Raw genomic sequence first — 22,823 nt, 5'->3', positions numbered from 1 at the left:
GAGAGCAGTACTTGATGAAGCCACTCAGCCGAACATAACTCTGACTGACCTGCAGAGCTATGTGCTTCAGCCTGTGGAGGTCCAGCAGGATGATGAGTGTCTTTGCTCAATTGACGTTGCTTTGTGTATTTGCACTCGTTTAGCGCCTCACAACCTGTACGCATGCAGTGAGCCCAGATATCTCAGCTCTCCGGAGAGCTCAGGAAAGCATCATGCAGGCCCCTTCCATGGTTGGAATCACTGGAAAGGTTATATATACGTTCAGCTAAAGGCTGGTTCGGTTTGATCCTCGGCAAGGCGCCGAAAACTAGGACAGAGCAAATTTCAGGTGCCGCCTAGGGGAGGGTGAGCCTCCGAGGCAGCTCCGGGGGAGCGCCGGGGGAAGCGGCGAGGTCCACTCGGGACAGAATATCAATTCCGTGGCGAAGCATTTCACAAAGCTGGAGTCTCCACACCGTAGAAAAGGAGGTAGATTCGAATGATAGGCATGATTTGCCTCTAGCTTTGTAGAACTTGTTATCTCGAATACTCTGTCCGAACCCAGCCCTCTGACATCAGGCCCACCATCAATTTGTCACGGTCAAAACACATCGTTACTGACGCGGTTTCGCTACGACTCAGAAAATTCTCGGATTACGACGTACTCATTACTTTCGGCTCATTTGCTCAAACAATTGGCCGATTCTATGTTCGAATGGAGCAAGTGGGTGCTCCTCGCCGATTCCTAGATCGGTCAACTTGTATCGGGGGTTGGTCGTATGCATCGCCATATAGCCCCTGACACTATCGTTCCAGGACTGTTCGTATATGCCTCTTCCCTTAAGGATCTTCTCAACCCGCCTTGCTGATGCTATCGACTATCGGTTTACTTCCGCTACCACAGTCATCACTGGCTTGCCAGTACACGTGGCGCGGTTATGAACATAGTTTCTCGTGTCTCCGCTTAGCTCTTCCTTGTAGAAACTGGAGAACGTCAGCAGCTTGCTCGGACTAATAGCGCACCTTACTTACGACAAGACGTCGTTAGATATATTAATAAAATTAGCCATGTCTGGGATTGCCTCTAGAAAGGCTCCCACATCCGGGTATAGCGCTTTGGGATAGCAGAACACAGCATAGGCCTGGTCCATGCCCGACATGTCTCGATAAAAGTCTGGGAACTTTTGCCCTGCCGGCGTGACAGACATGTGTTGGAAACCGCTGTGTCGTTCCAATAAATTACTCGTCAGGAATTTGAGCACCGAGATCTGGAGCATGTTCGCTAAGACGGTGTCGAAGTGGTCGCGGGCTTCGCGAAGAAGTCCGGCAATTCCCTCAAGTAAGTAGTTTGGCTGGGGCTCGCCTCGGAACAATCTTTCATGAAAAAGGAGCGCCTCCTCCACCATCTGGTTGTTTTGCCCTACGATATCGTCGTACTGAACGACAAGCCAGGTGAAGAGTCCGACGTATCCCTGGACTTCAACCGGATGCCTGGGATGGGCGAGCTGACTGATGTTAGAATCACATTGCAAAGAACAACAATGGAACTCAACAAACCAATCCTTCAGCATAACCCAGACGAAACCCCTTCGCAGAGATGTGAGTATCAAGAGGAACTCCAATCTTCACAGCCCTATTGTACATGTACGCCAAGAGTACCTCAACAGCTTCACCTTCCAGCTGTGGGGCACCCGGATAGTTTAACTGTTCTAGCATTTGAGAACAAATGGGGGCAACAAGGGCAGCCAAGCGCTTTGGCTGGTCAGCGAGGTCATCTTCTTGTCTGACGTGTTTTTGGAAGACCCTATTCAAGGGACTGGAGAGCTGCCGCCACATGGCCCGGGCACCGGCCTTTGTACAAGACATTATGAATGAAAAGTAGTTGACCTTATGAATGAGAGTGATGTGAGAAAGAGAAAGAGAAGTGGGGAGTTAGAGCTAGTTCGTCTATAAGAAGAGCGTTGATCTGTGTGACATTGGTGTTGTTTGACGGAGGAATGTTGGCTTTATATGAGAAAGCCGATGTAGATGCTAACGGGCACTTCTATCTATTTCAATATGCTGGAAACCTTTTCGATGGACGTCTTAACATGTCTACATATCGTGCAACTTCTGCTCAAGATCCCGCCCCTCTAAGGTAGGTCAGGGAGGTTTAGCGGTTCCTCGTTTCCTGATATTGTCTGGTCTAGCGACAATCGCGAAACCTTTCCAATTCGGTATGGAAATGCCGCCTAGTCACACGTAGTCACCCTGCATCTGCGTGTCTTAACATGGTCTAAGTCAAGGAAAGCAGTGACTTCACCTCCGGTTAAGTCACCTAGCTGCACCTGTAGAAGCAATCATCCAGACCTAGCATGTGACAAAAATGGAGCAAAAGATACTTGAATGATGTTTCGATCATTTGAAATTTGGAAATAAAACTGTCAATAATTGCAGCTATTCTCTATAGTTAGATGTAATAACATTTGATAGCCGCGATTTTGTTGATTCTGGTGAAGAAATGGGGATGGGGGGGAGGGGGCATCTAACCCCCTGGACCGTAATTGCATGGCCTGACTATTCCTTTCAAAAAAGCTATCATGCCTTCATTGATGACGGAGCGAAACGTAGCTTTTCATCGACAGATGCAGCCACGGAACTAGATTCTGCATTACTCCTCTAGCAAACCATTAAAGTTGCATTGGAGCACCCTGTCTTCAACACGCCACGATTAGGGTTCTGGGGTCTCAGTGTATAGGACCTTGAAGGGGCAAGATGAGGATCCATCGGCATGTTACAGGAAGTAGACGCCGTAGTCAACAGCCCACGCGTGCAGATAACCGACATATACGAGTAGTTACCGCGATAGCGTAATTGGGCGAGTCTTCGTCATAGATAGTAGAGTTTCTCACCTCTGTATAGAGTTACTTCTGATGTCGACAGGATCATCGTCAACGGCCGCTCAGTTACTATCACGACGTACGTCTTGCTAGCCCCGAAGCATGTTCGTGCCGTCTTTTATCTGACTATATCGCAGCGCTATTAGCATATACCAGTTAGATAGCCTTATAGAGTACCATAGCTTCCGTCTCGCCTAACTCTTCTTGATGTTTCGGAGGCGCTCTACGGTATCCACGATCTCCTCAGAATAGAAAAAGGGCCCACCGCGGGATTACAGTAGCCACGTCAGCAACAAGGTACATCATTGCTGGCCCGCGAAAAAATCGCGGTCGAATTGAGTTTGTGCGAGGTTCGTTCTCACGCCCGTGAACGCACTGGCGGAGTTCAATGTTCACGTTGTGGGATCTGGCTAGGCTGAAGATGCCATCCAGGCGATATTATGCGTCACTATACGAAATAATCTTGGGCCGACTCGCTCGGTTCTCGTTTAGCTCTTCTCAATCACGAGGAGGTGTGTTGCGCCGGGGAAGCGCTCCGGCATATTATCTACCGCCCTTATTCCGTCCGGGGTATGCCAAATCATAACTGTTAGAACTATTAAGTCTGGCGTTAGCGGGGTTCCTAAGCCTGAATAAACTGGCGCTTCTACCAAAATAGGCTAGGAAGAAAGCCAGTACTCTCTAACGGGCGTAAAGGGCTCCAACAACAGTCTTAACAGAAATAAACAAGCGTCGAGGTATAGCAACGGCGGAAGGCGGCCATCCAATCACCACCGTACGTAGCGTACTAATCTGCCCAACCTTCAGACCAACCAGTGATGCGACCCACGGCAGCGCACTCCTCTTCTAACAGCGGGCGCGAATCGAGGCGACGTACCCTGCTTCTAAAGGCGATAACATAGGTGAATATGATTAGCTCGCCCTATACGTTGATATATTTAACTTTATGTCTGAGAAGAAGTATCGTGAGAGTTAGTAACGGAGTGACTAGGGCTAAGTACTTGTACAGTGTAGGCCGAGATGCATAAGTAACCGTAACCTAGTCCGCATCGGAGGGCACCGGAGCCGGCGCAACGCCTACACCTTTCGTCAACCTACCCAGTCCCCTTTCTTCAACCCGTCTTCAGGAGGAAGGATATCAGGGAAGAGCTGATTGTGAAAGCGAATGAGAGCTATGTTGAGCTTATTCGACAATTTCAAGAGGATGAAGTAAACCAAATAGAGTTCCTAGAGCCGCCCTTGGTTGATATGGAGGAGTGTCTGGTAGACCATGTTCATCTGAACGAGAGGGGGTATCAAGTCTGGGCCGAAGTTCTGTCCAAAGCAGTCTAGAACGCCATGCAATGATGAGCTTGGGACTGCAAATTTTTGATCAGCTACGCCATTGCAAGCGTGATAGTACTGTTTCTGGCAAAATATCTGTACCATTGGCTTTCGTAGAACCGTGAGTAGCATTAGGCTGGGGACCAAAGAGGTTCTTGAATATGAACACTTTTGAAAAGATCCACCCTTTCGACCATGATATCGAACCAGTCTTCCTATGGAGCTTCGGAGATAGTTGCACAATTGAGGGTAAGACCAGAGCCTTTCCTCCTGCATTTTCTGTCCTCCAGCACTGTGATACCCTATCAAGTTTGTTTCTCGTTGCCTGAGACAATTGAACACTAGACACTCCAGATCGTTTCATGGGCGGATTCATGAATACTCGCATCAAGTTCAGAAACAATAACATCATATTAAAGAAGTCGCTCAGCATATCCAAGCCAATGTTGTGTCTCAAGAAGACCTTTGCAAGATCTGATCACGATGACTCAATGAATGAGAAGATGCCAACCACCTACGACATCAAAATAGCAGTGGCAGCTTATAGTATCCAGCGTCGCGTGCTGGAAACGCTCCATCGCACGCTCTTGGCTGAGCTTAGACAAGCTCACGACACCGAACTCGAGACTTTCCAACATGATCTCAAAGATGATCTCAGGCTCTAAGCAGCCATATAACACACTACACGCAATTTATTCAGCAAACTTTCATCAACCAGCAGCAGTGAGGAGTCTGTCACACCAGACGAGCGAAACCTCCCCGCCAGCGGACGCATTCGCCGGCGAATGGAGGTTACCAAGGTCCAGCTACTTCAAGCCGAAGAGAGAAAAGCGGCAAGAAAACATCTCAAGGATGAAATTCATGGACTAAGGAAAGAACACGGAGATATAGTCATTCCGGAGAGAAATGGGGGTATTACAGAAGCCGACTGTCTCAGCGAGATTAACACGATTCTGTTTGACTGGGGTCTCGCCAATGTCAAGTCCGAGGGAGGAACTCATCCATGGGAGGACGACTTGGAGAGCATGGTCTCATATTACGTTCAGCGCAAACAAGAGGAGAGGAAACGGCGTCGAGAGGATCGTTCGGTGTCTTAGACCGAACCCGGAAGTCTATCGGCAAGCACTCGGCCGAGAAGGCTCTACACCACACCGGAGCTGACAGTAGCATTAATGACAGTACGTCTGAATCAATTACATGAGATATTGTCATCAATGATCTCGCCTTTACATATCCTGATGCCTTATCGAACCAAGGGTCGTCCCAAGCCATGCCTGAATCGTGTGCCACCTCGAACGCGTGAAGTCGGAATAAGCGTTCATCTCAGAGCTCTTCTGACACGTCTCAGTCATTGCCATCTTTAACCGGACTCTTAACATCTGGCTCGCCAAGTGAATGGTTCCCAAAATGTCTGATGTGCGTGTTCCAAGAGTGTGGGTGACCTCGAGGACGTCAGCCAGGGTGTGCTTGATCCACTCGAAAGGACGGTCTCGACCTGAGCGAGATACTCAACGGCCATCGTGCAGTCAGTGAATGAACTTATTCAGAGTTTCGGGACGAATGCTATTTCTGGCAGGCCGAGGCTACAAATCCCTTGATATTCAGGGGCCCGAAGCTTGACCCGATCTGTCCAATCTTTCCGGACGAGAGAGCTTGGGTGCCAAGGGATTCCTCAGCAACCACCCAACCTGGGATCCCTTCACTACGTAATTCACTATGTGAGAGTCTCGTAGGCGTGGAGCAGCCCTCTGGTCCCATGGTCTCATCAACAATGGGAAGTCCCACGCGTTGTAAAAGCTTGAATGAACCTCAGGAACCTGTGCAATACCATCCCTCGGACAGGAATCCCGCCATTGACTGTCCGGAAGACAATGGTTTAGGTTTCGGCGCTTTGACCACGTCATCAAACACGATTCAGTCCTGTTGCAAAGCTTCCGGGTTCAATGGGCGCCAGCTGGGATACGTTCAAGGCGTGAGAAATTCCCAAATGACTCGACGCCACCACCATCACCTCCGTTTGCCTGGCTAACGCTGTCGTCACTGTCCAGCCACCCAGTCTCCCAGTTACGGATTCCCTCCTTCGTTGCGTGTTGGAGCCATTTGCTGAAAGTTAAAATCCTCGAGAGGTGGCCCCCGCACGCCCGGTGCCTCGGATCAGGGAACAGCTAGCCTCGATAGACGCCAGGCCGCGCCCTAATTAGCTGTCTCTCCTTTATGCTCAGCCAACGACCAGCAAGCGATCGCCTGTTCAAAAAGGTGAACGAAGCCGCGTTCCCGAAGGACCGAAGAAGCCGTCGCCATCGTCGGTATCCCACGAGCTCCCACTCATCAAACCAATGTCAGATTGAGCTCACCGCAGAGCTGGCTTAACGTTCCATCTTTTCGCAGAAGTGGTGGGGGGGTCGGGATCACACCAGGGGTTCATCGCCCACAGAGGACCGGAGCCGACGGATACGATGGGATGTCGCCCGTCAGCGAGCTGCTTCGCCTGCAAGGCGCAAAGTCAAAGTACTCAGACTCCGAACACCTACTGCCGACTCTTGAGCCGGTTCTTTGAAGTGAATTGAATCTAACGCGAGCTGCCAGTGCGATCTCCGAAAGCCCTCATGTAACCGCTGTACGAGTCTCGGGAGGGCGTGTCCGGGTTACGCGGATCCGTGGGCCGTTGTGCATCGCCAGCAGAACGCATCGGCGGCTCACCAGGTCCAGGTTAGGGTCGCCAAACGACTGAAGGAAAGAGGCGCATTTGACCCAGCGTCATCAATTTTGGAAGTCGACGAAGAGGGAACCTCTCCGGACTCAGTAGAGGAAGAGGAAATTCAGAGGAGGCTGCGGACCGTACCGAAAGCCTTTCAAGTCGATTCCGAGCTCATCTCACTTAACCACTTTTACTCCAACTATGCATCCGGAGGCCAGTGCTTATACCCAAACAAACAAATCAAATATGAGGTTCATATTTGATTGTTTGGCTGATTTCTCGCGCCATATTTGATTGTTTGATAAATTTGACAAATATTTGATTGATTTGACTGATAGGTTATCATAGAGTGAAGCTGAATATTAGACGAGTAAATGGTATAGTTAGTGGAAGCGGCGCCGTAGGCGACGGATTTTTTGGGGCGGCTCCACTTTAATTCCGGAGGTCCGGTGTTCGAATCCGGGTCCGGGCGGTCCCTTTTTTCCGTATTTTCTCGGTATATTATTGGTATATTCGGGTCCACCCTTAGATTCTAGATTTGATCAAATATATCAAATATACGGGCTAGAATATTTGATTGTTTGACTCGCTGAAATTCCTATATTTGACTGTTTGTTTGACTTATTTGTTTGATTGATTTGAATGGGTATGTGCGCTGCCGGAGGCGAGGTCGCTTTGTTCAACCTCTTCCCCAGCATGAAGTCGTCGGCTGCCTCATCGCCTGTTTTGCAGGAGGCTCTCAAAGCCACGGCATTAGCCAGCTCCTCTTTACAAATGTGCCAGGCAGGCTTGATGGCTCAAGCGCGGCAACACTATGGCGAGGCGATTAGCAAGATTGGCGGCGCACTGAAGGATAACTCGACAGCGCAAGACGACTCGGTTGTTGTCGCATTACTCACTCTCGGCCTCTTCGAGGTAAGTAAACTGAGGGAGGCTGGTGAAGGAGACGTACACCGATGAGGATGAATCTTTCGACGTGAGACCCTAACATACTTCAAGGCAATAGTACCGGATACATCACCAAGGAAGATAACATCGCATTGTCGAGGTTCTCTCGCACTCTTGAGGTATCGAGCAGAACAGGGTGTTGCCACATCACTCGATAAGGGCCTACTTGCGTTTGTGGTTCACCTGGGGGTAAGTATTCTTGTAATGACAAGCTAGTCACGGCCGGTCACTAATCTACCTCAGATGCTCGAAATATTCATCGGCCAGGAAGGTCGATCACCAGTTCTAGTCGGCTTGAAACAAGCAGCATGGGCGAAAGACGGCATGGTTGAACCGCTGCTCGTTCGAGCTATCGACTACAAACACATGATCCAGCACGTGCTATCATCGGCAGATATCGAACGAGCATCCGTCGGCCACGTAACAGAGATCTTCCAGATAGGTATCGACATCATACGCGACATAGAAGCAGCCGCGAACTACAGAATCTTATCCCCTGGGCCCCGGAATAAACCCGGACCTGACGGCGCTGTCGACGAAGACCTGAACTCTTTCAACCACTTGTTGGGCCGTAAATCGGACGCAAGCGATGCGATAGCGAAAGGTCTTTACCTCACCATCAGACTACACCTCATCGAGTACATTCTAAGCTTATCAATTGCTCTTGGAGAACCGACGCGTGAAGAGTTGAAGACGCTCGTCAACCTCCCTCATGGACTGACGGCGATGGAGCAAGTTTGCGAGCAAATCCGTATTGTATTCGGATTCGATGGCAGAGATTCAGCCTGTACCATACAGGGCGTTGGATTCAATGCTTGGTGTATGTTCTGGCCTATGATAGCCGTGCTCAAGTCGGCTTTTGCCGACAAAGACACGAAGATGTGGATCATGGACAAGTGTATGGCGGTAAGCCAGGCGTCAGGCTTTGGGATGGCGATGTACCAACAGGGTTGGTTCGAAACAGATGGTGCCAAGGATTAGACGGCCATCGCAGAGTAGGATTGGTGTTATGATTCCCATCGAAACGGCGTTGGAGTCTGTATGTATGGAGACCACATCATCCACGCACCTGGGCATCTCAACTTCTATACGTGCGGGAGCTTGGTTGAACGAAGAAAACACGAGTACACAATAATGAGCAACGATGTTTTCCACATACGTTCCATACACCCTTGGACACTACATAGCACCCACTCTACACGCCGTACACGATTTCGGGAGGTCTCTTAAAAACGATGTAACACAGATGAGCGATCCTCTGAAAGGTAGATGGACCAACTTCACTCACTACCAGCCTCATCCAGCCGACGTTCTCCCCGGTGCATCCCTCGAAGGCTGGGAAGCTCAAGTGTTCTTCGATGACACATATATTCTCTCCGTGGTTATCCTCCAGACGCGCGTGATGCCAGTCGGCGTTCACCAGGTTGATGTGTCCACGGACGTAGAGGTTCGCTTCGGCCGACGGCAGCTCCTTGTACACGACGCTGCGCAATGATACTTCGTTGACTTGCACGAAATATTCATTATGCATCGTTATGTCAGAACTGCTCTCTAAGCTGGGAGAGCTGGACTCTCGGGGCGGTTTCTCTGATGAACTCCCTGCCTGTGCTGGTTGCTTTACCCATTCGTAGATGAGAGCGCAACGTAGCCGTGGAAGCGCCATCAAATCGTTTTTTTGTCCTCTAAGAACGTCCACTTCATCTTGTCAATAATTCCCGGATACTCGTAGTACTCGCTGCCCTGTCGGGATGTATCTTTGATGATGTCTTTGAAGCGAGCCCAAGCGTCATCATCGTTGTATGTACGCCTGTAGAACACTCAGCCCTGTTTGTCAAAGTCCTGGGTCTCGTCCCTTAGTAGCTCAGACTCGTAGAGTATGTCCATCCTGGGCTTAGAACCTTTCGCGTCGTTTGCTACGTAGCGGTAGCCGCCAAGGGCTGACGAGAGACGACGAACAGGTAGAAATCGTCGATGCGAATGAGACACTCTATTGAGCGAGCGAGCTGTGATCGTACATTGGCAGCATAGAGTGTTCAGATTTAGAAAGAGCCTGGAAAGAAAGCTCATCTTGCGAGCGTCTTCATGAGCATGAGGAAGTTGAGAATGAGATTGAGGTGTATTGTCAGGTTCCCCCCCCCTCGACCTAAGCCCCCTAAGACGTAGGGAAGCGGCGTTTGGATGAACTCGTCGCCTTGGCGCCGACCCCTGTCATTTATGGACCGTTCTTTGAAGATGGTTCTGCTACCGGAGCGTGCTCATCGCTACCTAGTACACAAGACTGGATGACGTTGCGGTTGTTGTAAGGAATTCGCGAAGCTCTTCACAGCTTTCTTACCAGTACACCTTCCCGGGCGGGCGTTGGTAGAAAACATACCAAGTGCTGGCATCGCCGCCGATACTGCCAAGCCATACCTCATACCAGTCGGAACCCATCGTCTCAGTAGACACCTTCATCCATCCGACGTTCTCCTCTCCGCACCCCTCGATAGGCTCATGAGCGGTCTCGAAAGCATCGATCTCGTCTTGCTCTGTATGTCGTAGCACTCCGGCCCATTCTCTTATCGGTTTCCAGTAGGCGTCGATGAAGTTGATGTGGCTCTCACAGTCAAGATCGTAGTCAGGCGGTTGAGGCGCCTCGAACACGATACTCCGGAGGGACTCCAGGTCTACCTGGAAGAAGTACACATATCGAGGGACGCCACAACCTTGTGAGCGGAGACCTAGGATATTGGATACATCTTGTGTTCCTGGGTTCTCCGATTGAAATGCGTCCAGGGACCAAGTGCGAAAATGCGATCGGAGCTGATGCTTTGAGGCCCCATCAAACAAGAATTTGTCGTCAAAAAAAGTCAACTCCAGGTTCTTTGCAATGCCTGGTGCATCCGAGTCTGCGATGTTGCGGCGCGTACGGTAGGTGATGATCTCTTTGCAACGTTCCCAGGCTTCATCGTCACCATATGTGGTGCGGTATATCACCCAGCCCCATTTGTCAATGCCGCAATTGCGCAGATGGCTCGCTATTGTTTCCTGGGAGGTTGGCAATACCCTGGCAGTCGAGGACTCGGAGAATACCCGCCGCTGTAGTGCTCTTGATGGATCGGCATGGGCAGCAATGCCGTCTTTGAAGATAGTTCTGATTCTTTGCTGACCTCGATGCTGGAGCGAGGAATACTGATAACACTGGCGACTGGTCCCCAACCTCCCGAAGCTGAGTCGAACCAAGGACTGCATGGAGGATTACAGGGGATTATGAACATGTAGTTGGCAAGATGGCTCTAGCGCGTGGTGCATCGGGCGGAGTGAGCTCAATGCCGCCCGGCCTTCGCGTCACCGGCTTGCCGGATCATCTGCAAGCGCCTCGTGGAAAGTCAAGGATCGGTCGGACGCCTTGTCTCATTCCACCTGATTGTAACTACTGCCAATGGCGCGGCCAACTCACAGACACCTGGATCAAAAGAGTCAATCAATCATGGAACATGGCGCTGATGTAGTTATGGCCATGAGAGCAACTTGGTCTTCATATTCTCACCCTCATCCTCTTTTCGCCTCGTTTTGCCCTCCAGTAATTAGAAGACCTGATAATCTCCTCGCAGCCTGCAAGGATCCACCGCCACTTCTCGACAAAGTCCTCTGTGACCTCCCAGCTATTGGGATCCCATGGTTCTCCCCACAGTATCATGCCTCCTTTTCCAGATGGCGCATCTCCGTCGCCTACCATGTCTAGACACAGCGCCTCGTCGTCCCAGTCATCCCCAGCCTTGATCAAGTTATCCCGCATCCTCGGTAGGGGCAAAAAGTCAAGCCAGGGGTGGTGTATAGTTGTCAGCTGCGTCTCCGTCGGCTTCAAAAAGTACGGGACATTCCAAGCGGTGTTGGCATTGTACATGGGGTCGCTTCCAAAGGGAGACACGCAGTCATCGTCACAGATCATGGGCATAGTGATACCCAACGTTCTCATGTTCTCCATCAAGCCGCGGAACAAGTTGAATTGCACAAGCGGTATTAGTGAATCCGACATTGGATCCGGGTTCGGGCTCCTTCTACTCTCATGCGCGTGCTGTAGGAACAGCTGATATATGTCGTCCAAGTCCTCGTCTCGAATGTCTGCAATTTGTCGTTGCCGTCCGATGTACTTCAAGGCCATCAGCGTCATATACTTGGCGCTTCTCTGCGAGCTCGTTTTCGACTTGCATAGGCCCTGCCGAGACATTCCCACCGTCATGTAGGTCGTCGTGCCATTATCATTGGCCACGGAGGCGGCTGGTAATGCTGCTGCCCACTTCGAGCTTGCTACGATGGAGGATGGCGGCGACAGGCTGCTGCTGGACGAGGGAAGGGACGAGGGTTTCCTTTCGTCCGTACCGGACTGTCGGGTCGTCGCCTGGCGCTGTTGTTGCTTCTCAGCTTTTCTTCGTTGTCCTGTCGCGAAAGTAGACGAGTAAGCAGATGTCACTGGACGAGATGTGGTCGAAAATTCCATCAAATGATGGGCAATCAAAGGCGGGCGTAAGCAGGTTGCATGAGGTGGGTGCGCGGCTTACTCCACGTTCGCTGATTGAGCCTGTTCTGGATCTTCCGTCTCTCCGCAGGGCTCGTCTTGCCCTTCCAGTTGTCCTCGCTAGACACCACTGTTCGTATTGCAGGCTGAACTAGGCTTGAGATATGTGGTAATGTCGTCGTTTCGGCCATTTTGATCTACTTCAAGTGCTTCTGGCTGTGATGTTCCTTTCGTGATGGAGAATTTCTGACGGAATGGGCAGAGAAGGGACACACTGAAGGGAGGGCAACCATGGAGCGTCTGCGGGGACCTAGGTTCTGGCGTTAGCTCCCGAACAAAGGGAACATCTTTTGGGTATAGCCATAAATCTAGGGAAGATCGGGACTAGTTCGAGTCGGATGAATAGTGCTGCTGCTCGTACTAGTGACGTCAAATTGAGTATGGATCTTGAGGATTGTTGCACCCAGCAATGTTCTCCCGGGACATGACTCGCCAAATTTGGCGCGTTCTTCATTTTGTGGTGCATGTAGGAGGTTTATACAGATGCTAACAAAGGATGACATCCAATCTGAGTCTGCATTCTGTTACAATGGGCATGGGCATGCACAATATCTTTGCAATATGGCGAACTATCCCCGTTGCTGGCTTGAGAGCATCTCACTGCGAAATATGTGTATTAGTGATCATTCGATTAGTGTGACCAGCACACCTGGAATCATGGGTCTTTTGTGTGATAGCGGTGCCTCCTCGGCTCACCCGGTGGTTTTGGTTCAGAAGCTAGAGCAGAAAGAGTCAGTATGGGAAACAAGAAGGCTGCATCCTGGGCTTTCTTTTGCTTCCTCGGGATGTGTCTTTCATCCGAGTCTTAACCAATAAAGGCCAATTCGAGGAACACTAGCTGATCTGCGGTGATGCCAGCAAGGGTCTTCTGATGGCGCTAACCAGCAGCTGAATCCAGGGGTTGAAATGAACGGCGCGCCGATCTTCTCGCACTCTCAGAGAAAATTACTGCATAATTTCAACACACTGCACAAGATCTTGATATATGTACATCGTGGCTGCCTGGAGGATCTGAACGCAACGAAAAGATATTGACCCTTATTTTCCGCTGAAAACTTCCTCGAGAAACCCTTGTATCAACTTTGTGCTTTTGGCGTCATCGGGCGGCATGATAGCGCTCGCGTAGAAGCCGCCTATTCCCTTCTCGCGGTTCACAAACCAGACCAGGTTCGGAATTCCTGTCATGACGAGTGTCCCGCCGGGCAGGATCCTAGTGTCATCCTTGATGAAGTAAGCTCCTAGAGCTTGACCAACCTTTGAAGGATCATACTCCTCTCCAGTCAGCCGGCCGTACATCATCTAGAAATTTGTTAGTATCTCATCTCGACGTGATGGTTTCATGGCAGACTTACTGCACCATAAGCGAGCATCCCAGCGGATGACGAGTTGGCGCTGAACTGTGGCGAGAACAACTCCCTCAAAGACTCTTCGCTGAGAATCATCGGCTTAGTTTGAAGAAGGTCAGTTGTCAACTTGGTGATGTCCGGTACACTCGAGACGAGGCCCATAGCTCCACTGTCGTCCTCCGTGACAGCGGGGTAAGGGCCTTCCATGGGCACGAGTGTGCCATCCGAGATTCTCGTACTCGTCTCGACTAGTCTCTCCTTGATTGTAGAATCTCTGTCAGGATGGAATGTTGTACTGGTCATTTCCAGAGGCTCGAAGATGTTGGTCTTCATGTATTCGCCGAGCTTCATCTTGTTCAGTCTCTCGACTAGGATCCCGGCCCACTCGACGCCTCCTCCATAAGCCCAACCATGGCCTGGCTCGAAGAGGAGAGGGATAGTGTATGCCTTCTTTGAGTCCCCCGAAAAGGCTTGCGGATGTTCTCCACGAGACATCCGCCAGGCCTGAAGCCTCGGATCAAAGACGTCCACACCAATGCCACTGGTATGAGAAAGCAGATGGCGAAGAGTGATCTTCTCCTTGTGTGGGTGAAGTGTCACGTTGCCCGCTTGATCATGGCCAAGGACTTGAAAGTCTTCGAGTTCAGGAAGAACATCATAAACCTCGTCGTCTAGTTTGATCTGGCCTCGCTCCACGCACTGCAAAGCAGCAATCGCTGTAATTGTTTTCGTGATCGAATAGATCCAGAATACACTATCCTTTCCGATTTTGTCGGACTTGATGGTGCTGCTTCGGCCAAAATACTCCTCGATGAGTTGATGCCCTTAGCGAATGTTAGCAATCTCCTCACATCGATTGGTCCTGAAAGCCTGGACTCTGGAAACCACCATATCGCACGAAGACTCACCTGATGAATCGGTCGCGAACACGGCCAGGCCAGTGACACCATCAGCATCCGGACGCGTTTCTGCTACAGCCTGATTTTGGAAAGATGTCGACATTTTTGGCAATCGGCTCCTCTGATGTGCTGTCGCAATGGTTCACGTTTCAACCTAACACGAGGATTTCATTCGACCCCTTAAGTGAAGCCAAGGCGATTACTGACGTTCTCTCTGCCGATGAGTATCGGCCAGCTAGGAGTCTTTAGCTGATACAGTAACATCCTGGACTCATGCGTCACATTTCTTCCTTGTCGTTGTTGGCAGAAATCCAAAGCAACACAGTCGCACGGGCCGGAAGACCGGAAGCTGGCAACACTGGTTTCCGGCCGAAATCCGAACCATGAATGACCCATGTTTCGGCATGATTCATCGACACCAATATGAGTGCCTAGGCAACCAGACGGAAAGCATCTCATCATAAGGTGGTATTACGCAGTGGTTATGGGTTTCGGACGTTTGTTTCTTTGAACGCCGTGCAACTTCCGGCTGCGAACGTGGTCCGACTCGAAGCAGTGCTGAATGCCCCGGCCCACTCAAGATCTGACGACCAGTCATTTAGGCGAAGGTTGAAAGCGCCTATGGTGTCTAATATATCTCCTCAAGTTTTTCAATAGATACCTGCTCTGGAAGAAAACAAACCTGTTATGTTCAAATAATTGATCATCAGACTGGACGATTCGACCATGGAAGCTATTGCAAGTCGCAAACGAATCAACCCCCCTAAAGACGCCGTCCCCAATGCGCTCGCGGGCAAGGTAGCTCTAGTGACGGGCTCTTCGTCCGGCATTGGAGCTGCCGTTATTAGAGAACTCTCAGCCCGAGGGGCTTCGGTGGTCATCAACTACGGTTGGCCCGAGTTGGAACGCGCCGCGCGCGATCTTGGGGAAAGCCTGACGAGCCCTTGGATTGCCGTGGAAGCAGACATTTCGACCACGAGCGGCCCCTCTCATCTTGTGCAAGCCGCCGTCGACCAATTTGGGAAGATCGACATCATCGTTAACAACGCAGCTAAAGCAACACTTGCTAAAGTAGAAGACACAACCGTCGACTTGTGGGATGCGTCAATATCAACTAACGTGTCGGATTAGAAGTCTAATTCGACCGCGGCATATAGCCGACTGCGCAGGGGCCAATTAGGGGCCCTATTTAGGATTATCGTAGCTAGCCTAACCTACAGTTAGAACCTCCTTTTTATACTTATTACGTAGATATTTATATAATTTAATTAATCTCTTTATTAACTACGGTTCGAACTAAATACTTTATAATAAGGATACTAATACTAATTAATAATTAAATTTTATTATTATAAATTAGTAAGGTATTTTATTATATAAAAAAGACGACCTCTTAATATTATATAAAATAAGAAATTCGTACTAATTAACTTTATAAAAATAGATAAAAAGGGGCGATCCTCGAATATTATATAGAATTAAGTAATTATTGCCCTTTATTACTTACGAGAGGTCGACGTTTATTATATTAAATTATATTAATTAATAAAACCGCTTAAATAATTAGCTTTTTATTATTACTTTAAATAACTTTTTTATTAAATAACTTTTCCGTAACCGGCCCGCAATTAAAAATTAATTAGTTAAATTAATAAAAAGAAATACTTACGTAGCGACTATTTACTTAATTAATTAGCGTAACAAACGAGCTTAATAATATAATATAAAAAAATATTATATAATTAAAAAAAGAGGTTTTTAAATATAAATATTTTTAATAAGCGTAATAAGAACTTATATAAGAGTTATAAAACTAAAAGATTTATAATATATAAAAAAGTCTAATATTACGAGGATTTTATAAATATAATTTTAAAACTTAGGATTTAAATAATCTCTTTAAAGCCCCCTTAACTACCCCCCGAGTATTACTTAAGAATATAATATAGGGGATAGTTTAATAAAGTTAAGGAGGGGATTTAAAAGTTTTAATAATATCAAATTAAGAATATTACGGATTTTAAAAATTAATTTAAAAAAAAGGCGGCTATTTTAAAGTAGTTTTATAACCTCTTATTATAATTATTATTAGCTTAAGAAAAGGCTAAAAAACGAGGATCTAAGAAAAAAAAAAAGAATCCTTTAGAATATTACTAAAGGGCTTCTTTTTATACTAGTTCTTAATACGAGATTACTAATTTTAAAATATTAACTAAGTAATAAAAGGGATCGCTAATAAGTAATAATTACTTAATTATACTTAAGTTATAAAAAAACTATTTAAAAAATATAAAATAGGGTATAAAGAAATAGTGAAAAAAAAGATCTTTAAAGTATTTAGCCTTACTAAGTATAAATAATAAAAAGGGTATTTTTAACGAGTCCTTAACGTTTACGACTTTATAAAAAAGAGGGCTTAACTTTGCTAACTATACTTAATAACTTATATAGCTCCTTTATAAACTATTTAGCGTTTATTTTTAATTATTTTTATAAAATACCGTATTAAAAGAGGTAAGTTAAAAAAAGAAGCTATTTAAAAATTATAAAGAGTACGAGGTTTAAAAAGTTAAAAATATATAAAATAGTAAAAAATCGGCTATTAATAAAGATCCTAAGATTAATTATTATATTCTTTTATAATAATATAAACGTCTATTATTATTATTAAAAAAAGGAATTACTAAAACTAACCTTTTTATATTAAATAAAAAAAAAGATCTTAATAAGTATAATAGTTAGTAATTTAAAAGGGTAGTAATAATTATTAAAAATAATAAAAACGAGAGTAGTAATAAGATAACAAAAAGAAATAGGAATTTCCTAAACTTTGATAAATTTATTAAGTAATAAAAGTACGGATTTATTATAATTAATACGTAGATTAAATATATCCTTATTAAAATTAAATATATTAATAATTATTAATACGAATATAAGCTAGAGTACGACCTTTAGCGAGTTAGAGTAAAAAAGAAAAGGAGGAACCCGATTTTAAATAAAATTTTAATTTCTTATAAATAAGTAAATATTAACCCGGATTATTAAAGGACGTAAATATATAGAATTACGGATTAGCTTAACGGTAAGTAAATTAACATTATATTAATCTATTTAATTAAAGTTTATAAAAAAAAGGGGCTATAGGGGTAACTCCTATTTTATAAAATTATAAACGACCTTAGTTACTAACTAGACGAATAGTTCGTAAATATAAGCTTAGGAATTATGAAAGTAGTTAATAAATTCTTTTATAAACGAGGGGTATTATTAACGTAATTATAGTTATAAAAACTATATAAGATTTTAATAATAATAATTATAAAAGAGGAATTTGTATTATAAAACTAAGTATAAGTTAATAAGGTATATAACTGCTTTAATAAATTTAGAAAAAAAGTAAACGACGTAGATTCTTTTTTTATAATTATTAATAGTAATTTATTATTATAAAAAGATATATTAAAGTAAAATATAGTACTAAAGATACGATAATTAACGATTCTACTTATTTTAATTTATAATTCGTTACTATTATTAATACGAAACTCGGTACTAATTAATTAATATAAAAGGAAGTAGACGACCCAAAGTTATTAATAATACGTAATAACATAAGGATCGTATATAAATATTAAGAATATAATAGTAAATACGAGGTAATTTATAAATCTTAAAAAGATCTTTTTAAAAAAGAAATTATATTTTAAAGGGAAGTATAAGGTTTTATAAAAAACCTTAATAATATTTTATAATTATTATAAAAATATCGGGATTAGGGAATATTAATATTATTTAGTAATTAATATCGTCCTCGTAAGTAAAGCCTTTAATTATTATTATAAAGTAGTATATAATCTCGATTAAAACGACTTTTTTAATATTATTAATATAATCCGAAACTACTTTAAAACTTACAATAAGAACTTAGAGCTCTTATTTAAATTATAAGCGATTTCTTTTATATTTATAGCCAAGATAATAAAAGGTAAATTATAAATAAAGATTTTTAAAGAGCTTATTAATTAAATTAATAAACTAATAAAAACCTAGTTAAATAAGGGAATTAATAAGTAAAAAGTTAAATATTTTCATATTATAATTTAGCGCGTACTAAAGGTAAAAATAACCCTATACTAAGTACCCGAAGATTACGAAATACTCTACTTAAGGCTAAGATCTAGTTTTAATATTAAAATAAAAATACTATACTAAAGCTATTTTTAAGTATACGACGGCCCTTATTAATAATATTAAGTCGATCGAACGTATAATAAAAAAGGAAAAGAAGTTAAATATAGTAATTATTAATAAAAAGGCCCTAATTTATTAAATAAGTAGAGATTTAATTTATAAATAAAATAATAAAAGAAATAATACTATATTTATAAAAAAGATAGATATTAGTTAAATAACTACTCTAAAAAAGAGCGTACGAAATTATATAAATAGTATAAAAAGTCGAGGGTAATAAATAGTAAAACTAGCCCTTATTAGTTTAATTAATTCTTTATTATATATAAGGGTAGATCTAGGGGTATAGAACTTAGTAATAGTAATTAAAATAGTAGTTTAAAATATCCGCCCCCTATAGGAAATTTAGAAAACGAAGAAGATCTTATTCCTTAAATTAATAAATTAGATTATAACGAAATTAACGACGTTAATTACTTTTTTTTTACTCCGTTAGTTTTTAAAAAATATATAAAACTAAATAAATAAAGGGTAGTAAAGGCTTTTAATAAGTAGGTTTTTATTTATAAATAATAAAGAAAGGTCCTTTAAATGATAGATATAGAAGTAAATAAAAGGGCGAATTTAATAAAATAAAAGCCTATTCTCTTAATACTTAAAAAAAAGACGTTACCTCTCTCGATATTTAAAAAGAAAAAATATAGTACTAAGTAAATTTAGGGGTAGCTAGAGGGGTCCTTTTTATACTACTTAGATCTTTTAAATAATAAGCTCGTATAAGTATTTTATATAAACGAAATATACGGCCTAAATAATTTCTATAGGATTATCTTAAATACTAAGGTATTATAATAGTTAATAAAAAGAAAAGGGTAATTCTAAGTATTATAAAAAATCGCGTTAGTAATATTTAATATATTAATAGTAGGTATTATAAAGATTAGCCTTAGCTTAAGTAAGGAAATCGTCGCCCTAAGTATAATAAAAATAAAGACGTATTTCGGAACGATAACTTTTTATATTTTGCTTATTAATACCCTATTTCTTTTATATTTAAAAGATATAAATTAACTAGGTATTATATTTAATAATACGAAGAATAGAATCTTTAGTAATAAGTATTTTAAAATAATTAAATAATAATAGAGGTATGCGTTTATAAAGCTAACTAACGATACGAAGTTAATTAATTACTTAATAAAAAGTAAACTTAGATAACTATACCGGAGATTTAAGTACCCGTTAATTACGAGGCTATATAACTTCTTAAAGTAATTAAATAATAATAATATTAAAATAGGGGCGCTAGAGTAGTTGATAAAAATATATTACTAATACTAAATAAATACGTAGAGCTTACGTAGATTTAAATTTAAGTTACGTAATAAGTTTAATTTTAATTAAAAAATCGTTATTAATATTTTTTATTTAAATAGTCGGCTAGTCCTATATATAATTAACGTAGCTATATCTTTTTAAATAAGGTAATTCCTTCGGGATTTATAAATAAAAATAATATAAGTAGCTTTATAAAAGGGATAGATCGATATATATTAGGGACCGCTAGATAGTATTAAAACTAACGCTAATACTAGTTTTAAATCGGTAGAATTTAAAGAAAATATAATGGCTTACGGTATATAACTAAAAATTATACTTATTAAAGCGTATTATAATATTAAAAAAGTAAAAAGGATATATTAATAGCTAAAAAGGGCGTTTAGAATTAATAAAAAAGAAAATCCCGATTTTACTAATAATAAATACCTCTAAATAGTACTTAAATACTATAATGATACTATAGGGCCTAACGGGCTTATATTAATACTATTAGTATTTAGAGTATATTTAAGAACGGCCTTAGCCTCACTATTACTACTAAATATAAACTAACGAGCCTAAATAATTAAAAAAGTAATATAAGTACTATGCGAGGTAAGTATAAAAGAATAAGTTAATAAGGTAATTATTATATATAATAGGCCTAATATAGGGGGTAATTTAGATATATTATTAAATTCGGATATATAAGTATAGTGCGAAATTACTTAATAATAAGCTAGGCTATATAAATTAATTTTTATTAACGAGCGATTTTACGTAGTTATAAGGAATCGTAACTAGCCCCTTAAAATATTAATTATAATAGTTAGACTATATTATATAGATCTTAATAAGGTAATTTTTAATTTATAAAAAAGAAAAGAGCTAAGGGAAACTATATAACCCGTAGTAAAGGTATAAAAAATTATTTTTAATAAAATCGTCGTAATAATATTAATAAATAATAAAGAAGAGGAAATTACTAAAAAAGTACTAATATTATTAATAAGTCGTTATAAAAAGATATAATAGTAAGCCCTAATATAATAATTTATTATAAATAACGAGGTAATTAATACCTTTTATATAGTAAAAGAGAAAGCTAATTTCGAGCTAATAATAAAATTACGTAAAGAAAGTATAATTATAACTATTAAAAAGCTATTTAAGGGATTAGATCTTATTAAAATAAATACTCTTTACGATCGAGGGTTTATCGATTTATTTTCTATAATTTAGAGAAGTATATAAACTTTTATATATTTAAATTACGAATAGTTCGTAAGATTAAAAAGAAAAAAATACCCTAACTATATAAGAAGTCTAGGCCCCCCGACGGAGCAATCCGCCGGGGCCGTACTATGTATTACGTATTAAAGAAAACTAAGTATATTGCGCTCCATACCTAACTACTAATTAAAATAGTTAACCGACTCGACCGTTATCTTCCTTTCATTAATAGCTCCTAACCTTCCGCCGCCCGCCTATAGGGCGAGCTTTACCCACTCTAACGCACATAGGACCTCTTAGTACTAGCCCGCGTAGGCAGCTAGGTCTAGCATAATCTATTCTTTTATATAAGTATTATTATTACCCAGGGGGTCCTATAAAAGCCGTCTAAGGCACCGGCTTATCGCCCTAACCCTATACACCTCTAGCCCGTTTATTATAGCTATTATAGCTAAGCCGGCGTTAATATACTAAATCTTAATATCCATACCGGCCCAGCTATCTACAGTACTTATAATATTGCCTAGCTAAATTCCGTACCGCTAGAAAGTACTTCGCCACTTCTTAGGCGTACCTACGTTAGCTACGATAGCCACAGCGTCGAGCTGGCCGAGGGCGCCCAGCCCGAGAGGGGCAGACTTATCGACGGGCATCTTTAGAGTAAGTTCTCATTAAGGTAGTATTTTAACTAGCCAACCTCTTAACTAGTTATCTAACTAGCTATCTAGGTAGTAGTTTATATATTAATAAGTTTATTTAGTAGATTTGTTTAGTAAATTTGTTTAGTTTAAATAGAGAGTAGCTTTGGGCGATATTAGAAACGATAAGGATAGAAAGAATCTTTACGAGCTCTAGTACGAGTAATAAATATTAGCCCATTTAGCCCTTTCTTTAGAAACCTCTACGTCGCTATTAAAGTTTAAAACCTCTGCGGTTAAGGGCCGCCTCTAACCATTACGGCCGACCATAGCGGCCGACTATTGCGGCTAACTATTACGGCCAACCTCTACCGTTAACCTTTCCAGCCGGCGCCGCCGCGTGAGTATGTCGCTCAGCCTATCGTTAGCAAGCAGCCAAAGAGGGCAGCTTGCCTATCCCGAATTGAATGGCGGTTTTCGTATCGAAATCACTATATTGCGTTGAGCGCGTGCTTAGGATACATTGCGCATATTATATAATTAAAAAATATACTATATTATATAATTTCCCTTAAAAGCGTAATCCCGTTAAGGTCGATCTTTTATACCTATAAAGCCAGAAAAAAAACCACTACATAAGAAGTCTAGGTATATAATTTAAGGGTACGGCGATATTAAAAAAGCGACGCTACTTATATAATTACTTATTATATAGTACTATAGCTAATAGTTAATAATAATATTAATAATATTGTTATAAAAAAAGGGATACGAGATTTAGAGCCGTAATATTACCTAGGCCTATACC

At 42.7% G+C, this 22,823-nt stretch overlaps 10 protein-coding genes across 10 annotated transcripts; 6 read left to right on the top strand and 4 right to left on the bottom strand.

Moving 5' to 3' along the window:
* Positions 1-335: 335 nt before the first annotated feature.
* CLUP02_16953 (longiborneol synthase) lies at positions 336-1,845 on the bottom strand (the record flags this gene model as incomplete). Its single annotated transcript, XM_049295870.1, has 5 exons — positions 336-546; positions 652-797; positions 870-963; positions 1,111-1,484; positions 1,537-1,845. The coding sequence occupies 5 exons, from the start codon at positions 1,843-1,845 to the stop codon at positions 336-338; spliced, it is 1,134 nt and encodes a 377-aa protein (XP_049153017.1).
* A 1,959-nt stretch (positions 1,846-3,804) lies between these two features.
* On the top strand, positions 3,805-4,190 carry CLUP02_16952 (uncharacterized protein; the record flags this gene model as incomplete). Its single annotated transcript, XM_049295869.1, has 2 exons — positions 3,805-3,829; positions 3,961-4,190. 2 exons carry the CDS (start codon positions 3,805-3,807, stop codon positions 4,188-4,190), a joined length of 255 nt encoding a protein of 84 aa, XP_049153016.1.
* Positions 4,191-4,543: 353 nt separating this feature from the next.
* On the top strand, positions 4,544-4,846 carry CLUP02_16951 (uncharacterized protein; the record flags this gene model as incomplete). Its single annotated transcript, XM_049295868.1, has 1 exon — positions 4,544-4,846. The coding sequence occupies one exon, from the start codon at positions 4,544-4,546 to the stop codon at positions 4,844-4,846; it is 303 nt and encodes a 100-aa protein (XP_049153015.1).
* A 120-nt stretch (positions 4,847-4,966) lies between these two features.
* On the top strand, positions 4,967-5,278 carry CLUP02_16950 (uncharacterized protein; the record flags this gene model as incomplete). The annotated part of the gene is made up of 1 exon (XM_049295867.1): positions 4,967-5,278. The coding sequence occupies one exon, from the start codon at positions 4,967-4,969 to the stop codon at positions 5,276-5,278; it is 312 nt and encodes a 103-aa protein (XP_049153014.1).
* A 1,988-nt stretch (positions 5,279-7,266) lies between these two features.
* Positions 7,267-7,464, top strand: CLUP02_16949 (uncharacterized protein; the record flags this gene model as incomplete). The annotated part of the gene is made up of 1 exon (XM_049295866.1): positions 7,267-7,464. A coding segment is annotated over one exon (198 nt), but the record flags the coding sequence as incomplete, so codon positions are not given.
* Positions 7,465-7,527: 63 nt separating this feature from the next.
* On the top strand, positions 7,528-8,962 carry CLUP02_16948 (uncharacterized protein; the record flags this gene model as incomplete). The annotated part of the gene is made up of 4 exons (XM_049295865.1): positions 7,528-7,794; positions 7,861-8,016; positions 8,071-8,765; positions 8,827-8,962. 4 exons carry the CDS (start codon positions 7,528-7,530, stop codon positions 8,960-8,962), a joined length of 1,254 nt encoding a protein of 417 aa, XP_049153012.1.
* Positions 8,963-9,022: 60 nt separating this feature from the next.
* On the bottom strand, positions 9,023-9,358 carry CLUP02_16947 (uncharacterized protein; the record flags this gene model as incomplete). The annotated part of the gene is made up of 1 exon (XM_049295864.1): positions 9,023-9,358. The coding sequence occupies one exon, from the start codon at positions 9,356-9,358 to the stop codon at positions 9,023-9,025; it is 336 nt and encodes a 111-aa protein (XP_049153011.1).
* Positions 9,359-9,489: 131 nt separating this feature from the next.
* CLUP02_16946 (uncharacterized protein) lies at positions 9,490-12,516 on the bottom strand (the record flags this gene model as incomplete). Its single annotated transcript, XM_049295863.1, has 5 exons — positions 9,490-9,634; positions 10,202-10,983; positions 11,267-11,272; positions 11,357-12,246; positions 12,369-12,516. 5 exons carry the CDS (start codon positions 12,514-12,516, stop codon positions 9,490-9,492), a joined length of 1,971 nt encoding a protein of 656 aa, XP_049153010.1.
* Positions 12,517-13,423: 907 nt separating this feature from the next.
* CLUP02_16945 (beta-lactamase) lies at positions 13,424-14,733 on the bottom strand (the record flags this gene model as incomplete). Its single annotated transcript, XM_049295862.1, has 3 exons — positions 13,424-13,684; positions 13,738-14,555; positions 14,640-14,733. The coding sequence occupies 3 exons, from the start codon at positions 14,731-14,733 to the stop codon at positions 13,424-13,426; spliced, it is 1,173 nt and encodes a 390-aa protein (XP_049153009.1).
* Positions 14,734-15,356: 623 nt separating this feature from the next.
* Positions 15,357-15,761, top strand: CLUP02_16944 (3-oxoacyl-(acyl-carrier protein) reductase; the record flags this gene model as incomplete). Its single annotated transcript, XM_049295861.1, has 1 exon — positions 15,357-15,761. The coding sequence occupies one exon, from the start codon at positions 15,357-15,359 to the stop codon at positions 15,759-15,761; it is 405 nt and encodes a 134-aa protein (XP_049153008.1).
* Positions 15,762-22,823: the final 7,062 nt, after the last annotated feature.

Source organism: Colletotrichum lupini, chromosome 9 (assembly GCF_023278565.1).
Source record: "Colletotrichum lupini chromosome 9, complete sequence".
In the NCBI taxonomy this organism is placed as follows: domain Eukaryota; kingdom Fungi; phylum Ascomycota; class Sordariomycetes; order Glomerellales; family Glomerellaceae; genus Colletotrichum; species Colletotrichum lupini.
This window is presented reverse-complemented; position numbering and strand designations above follow the sequence as displayed.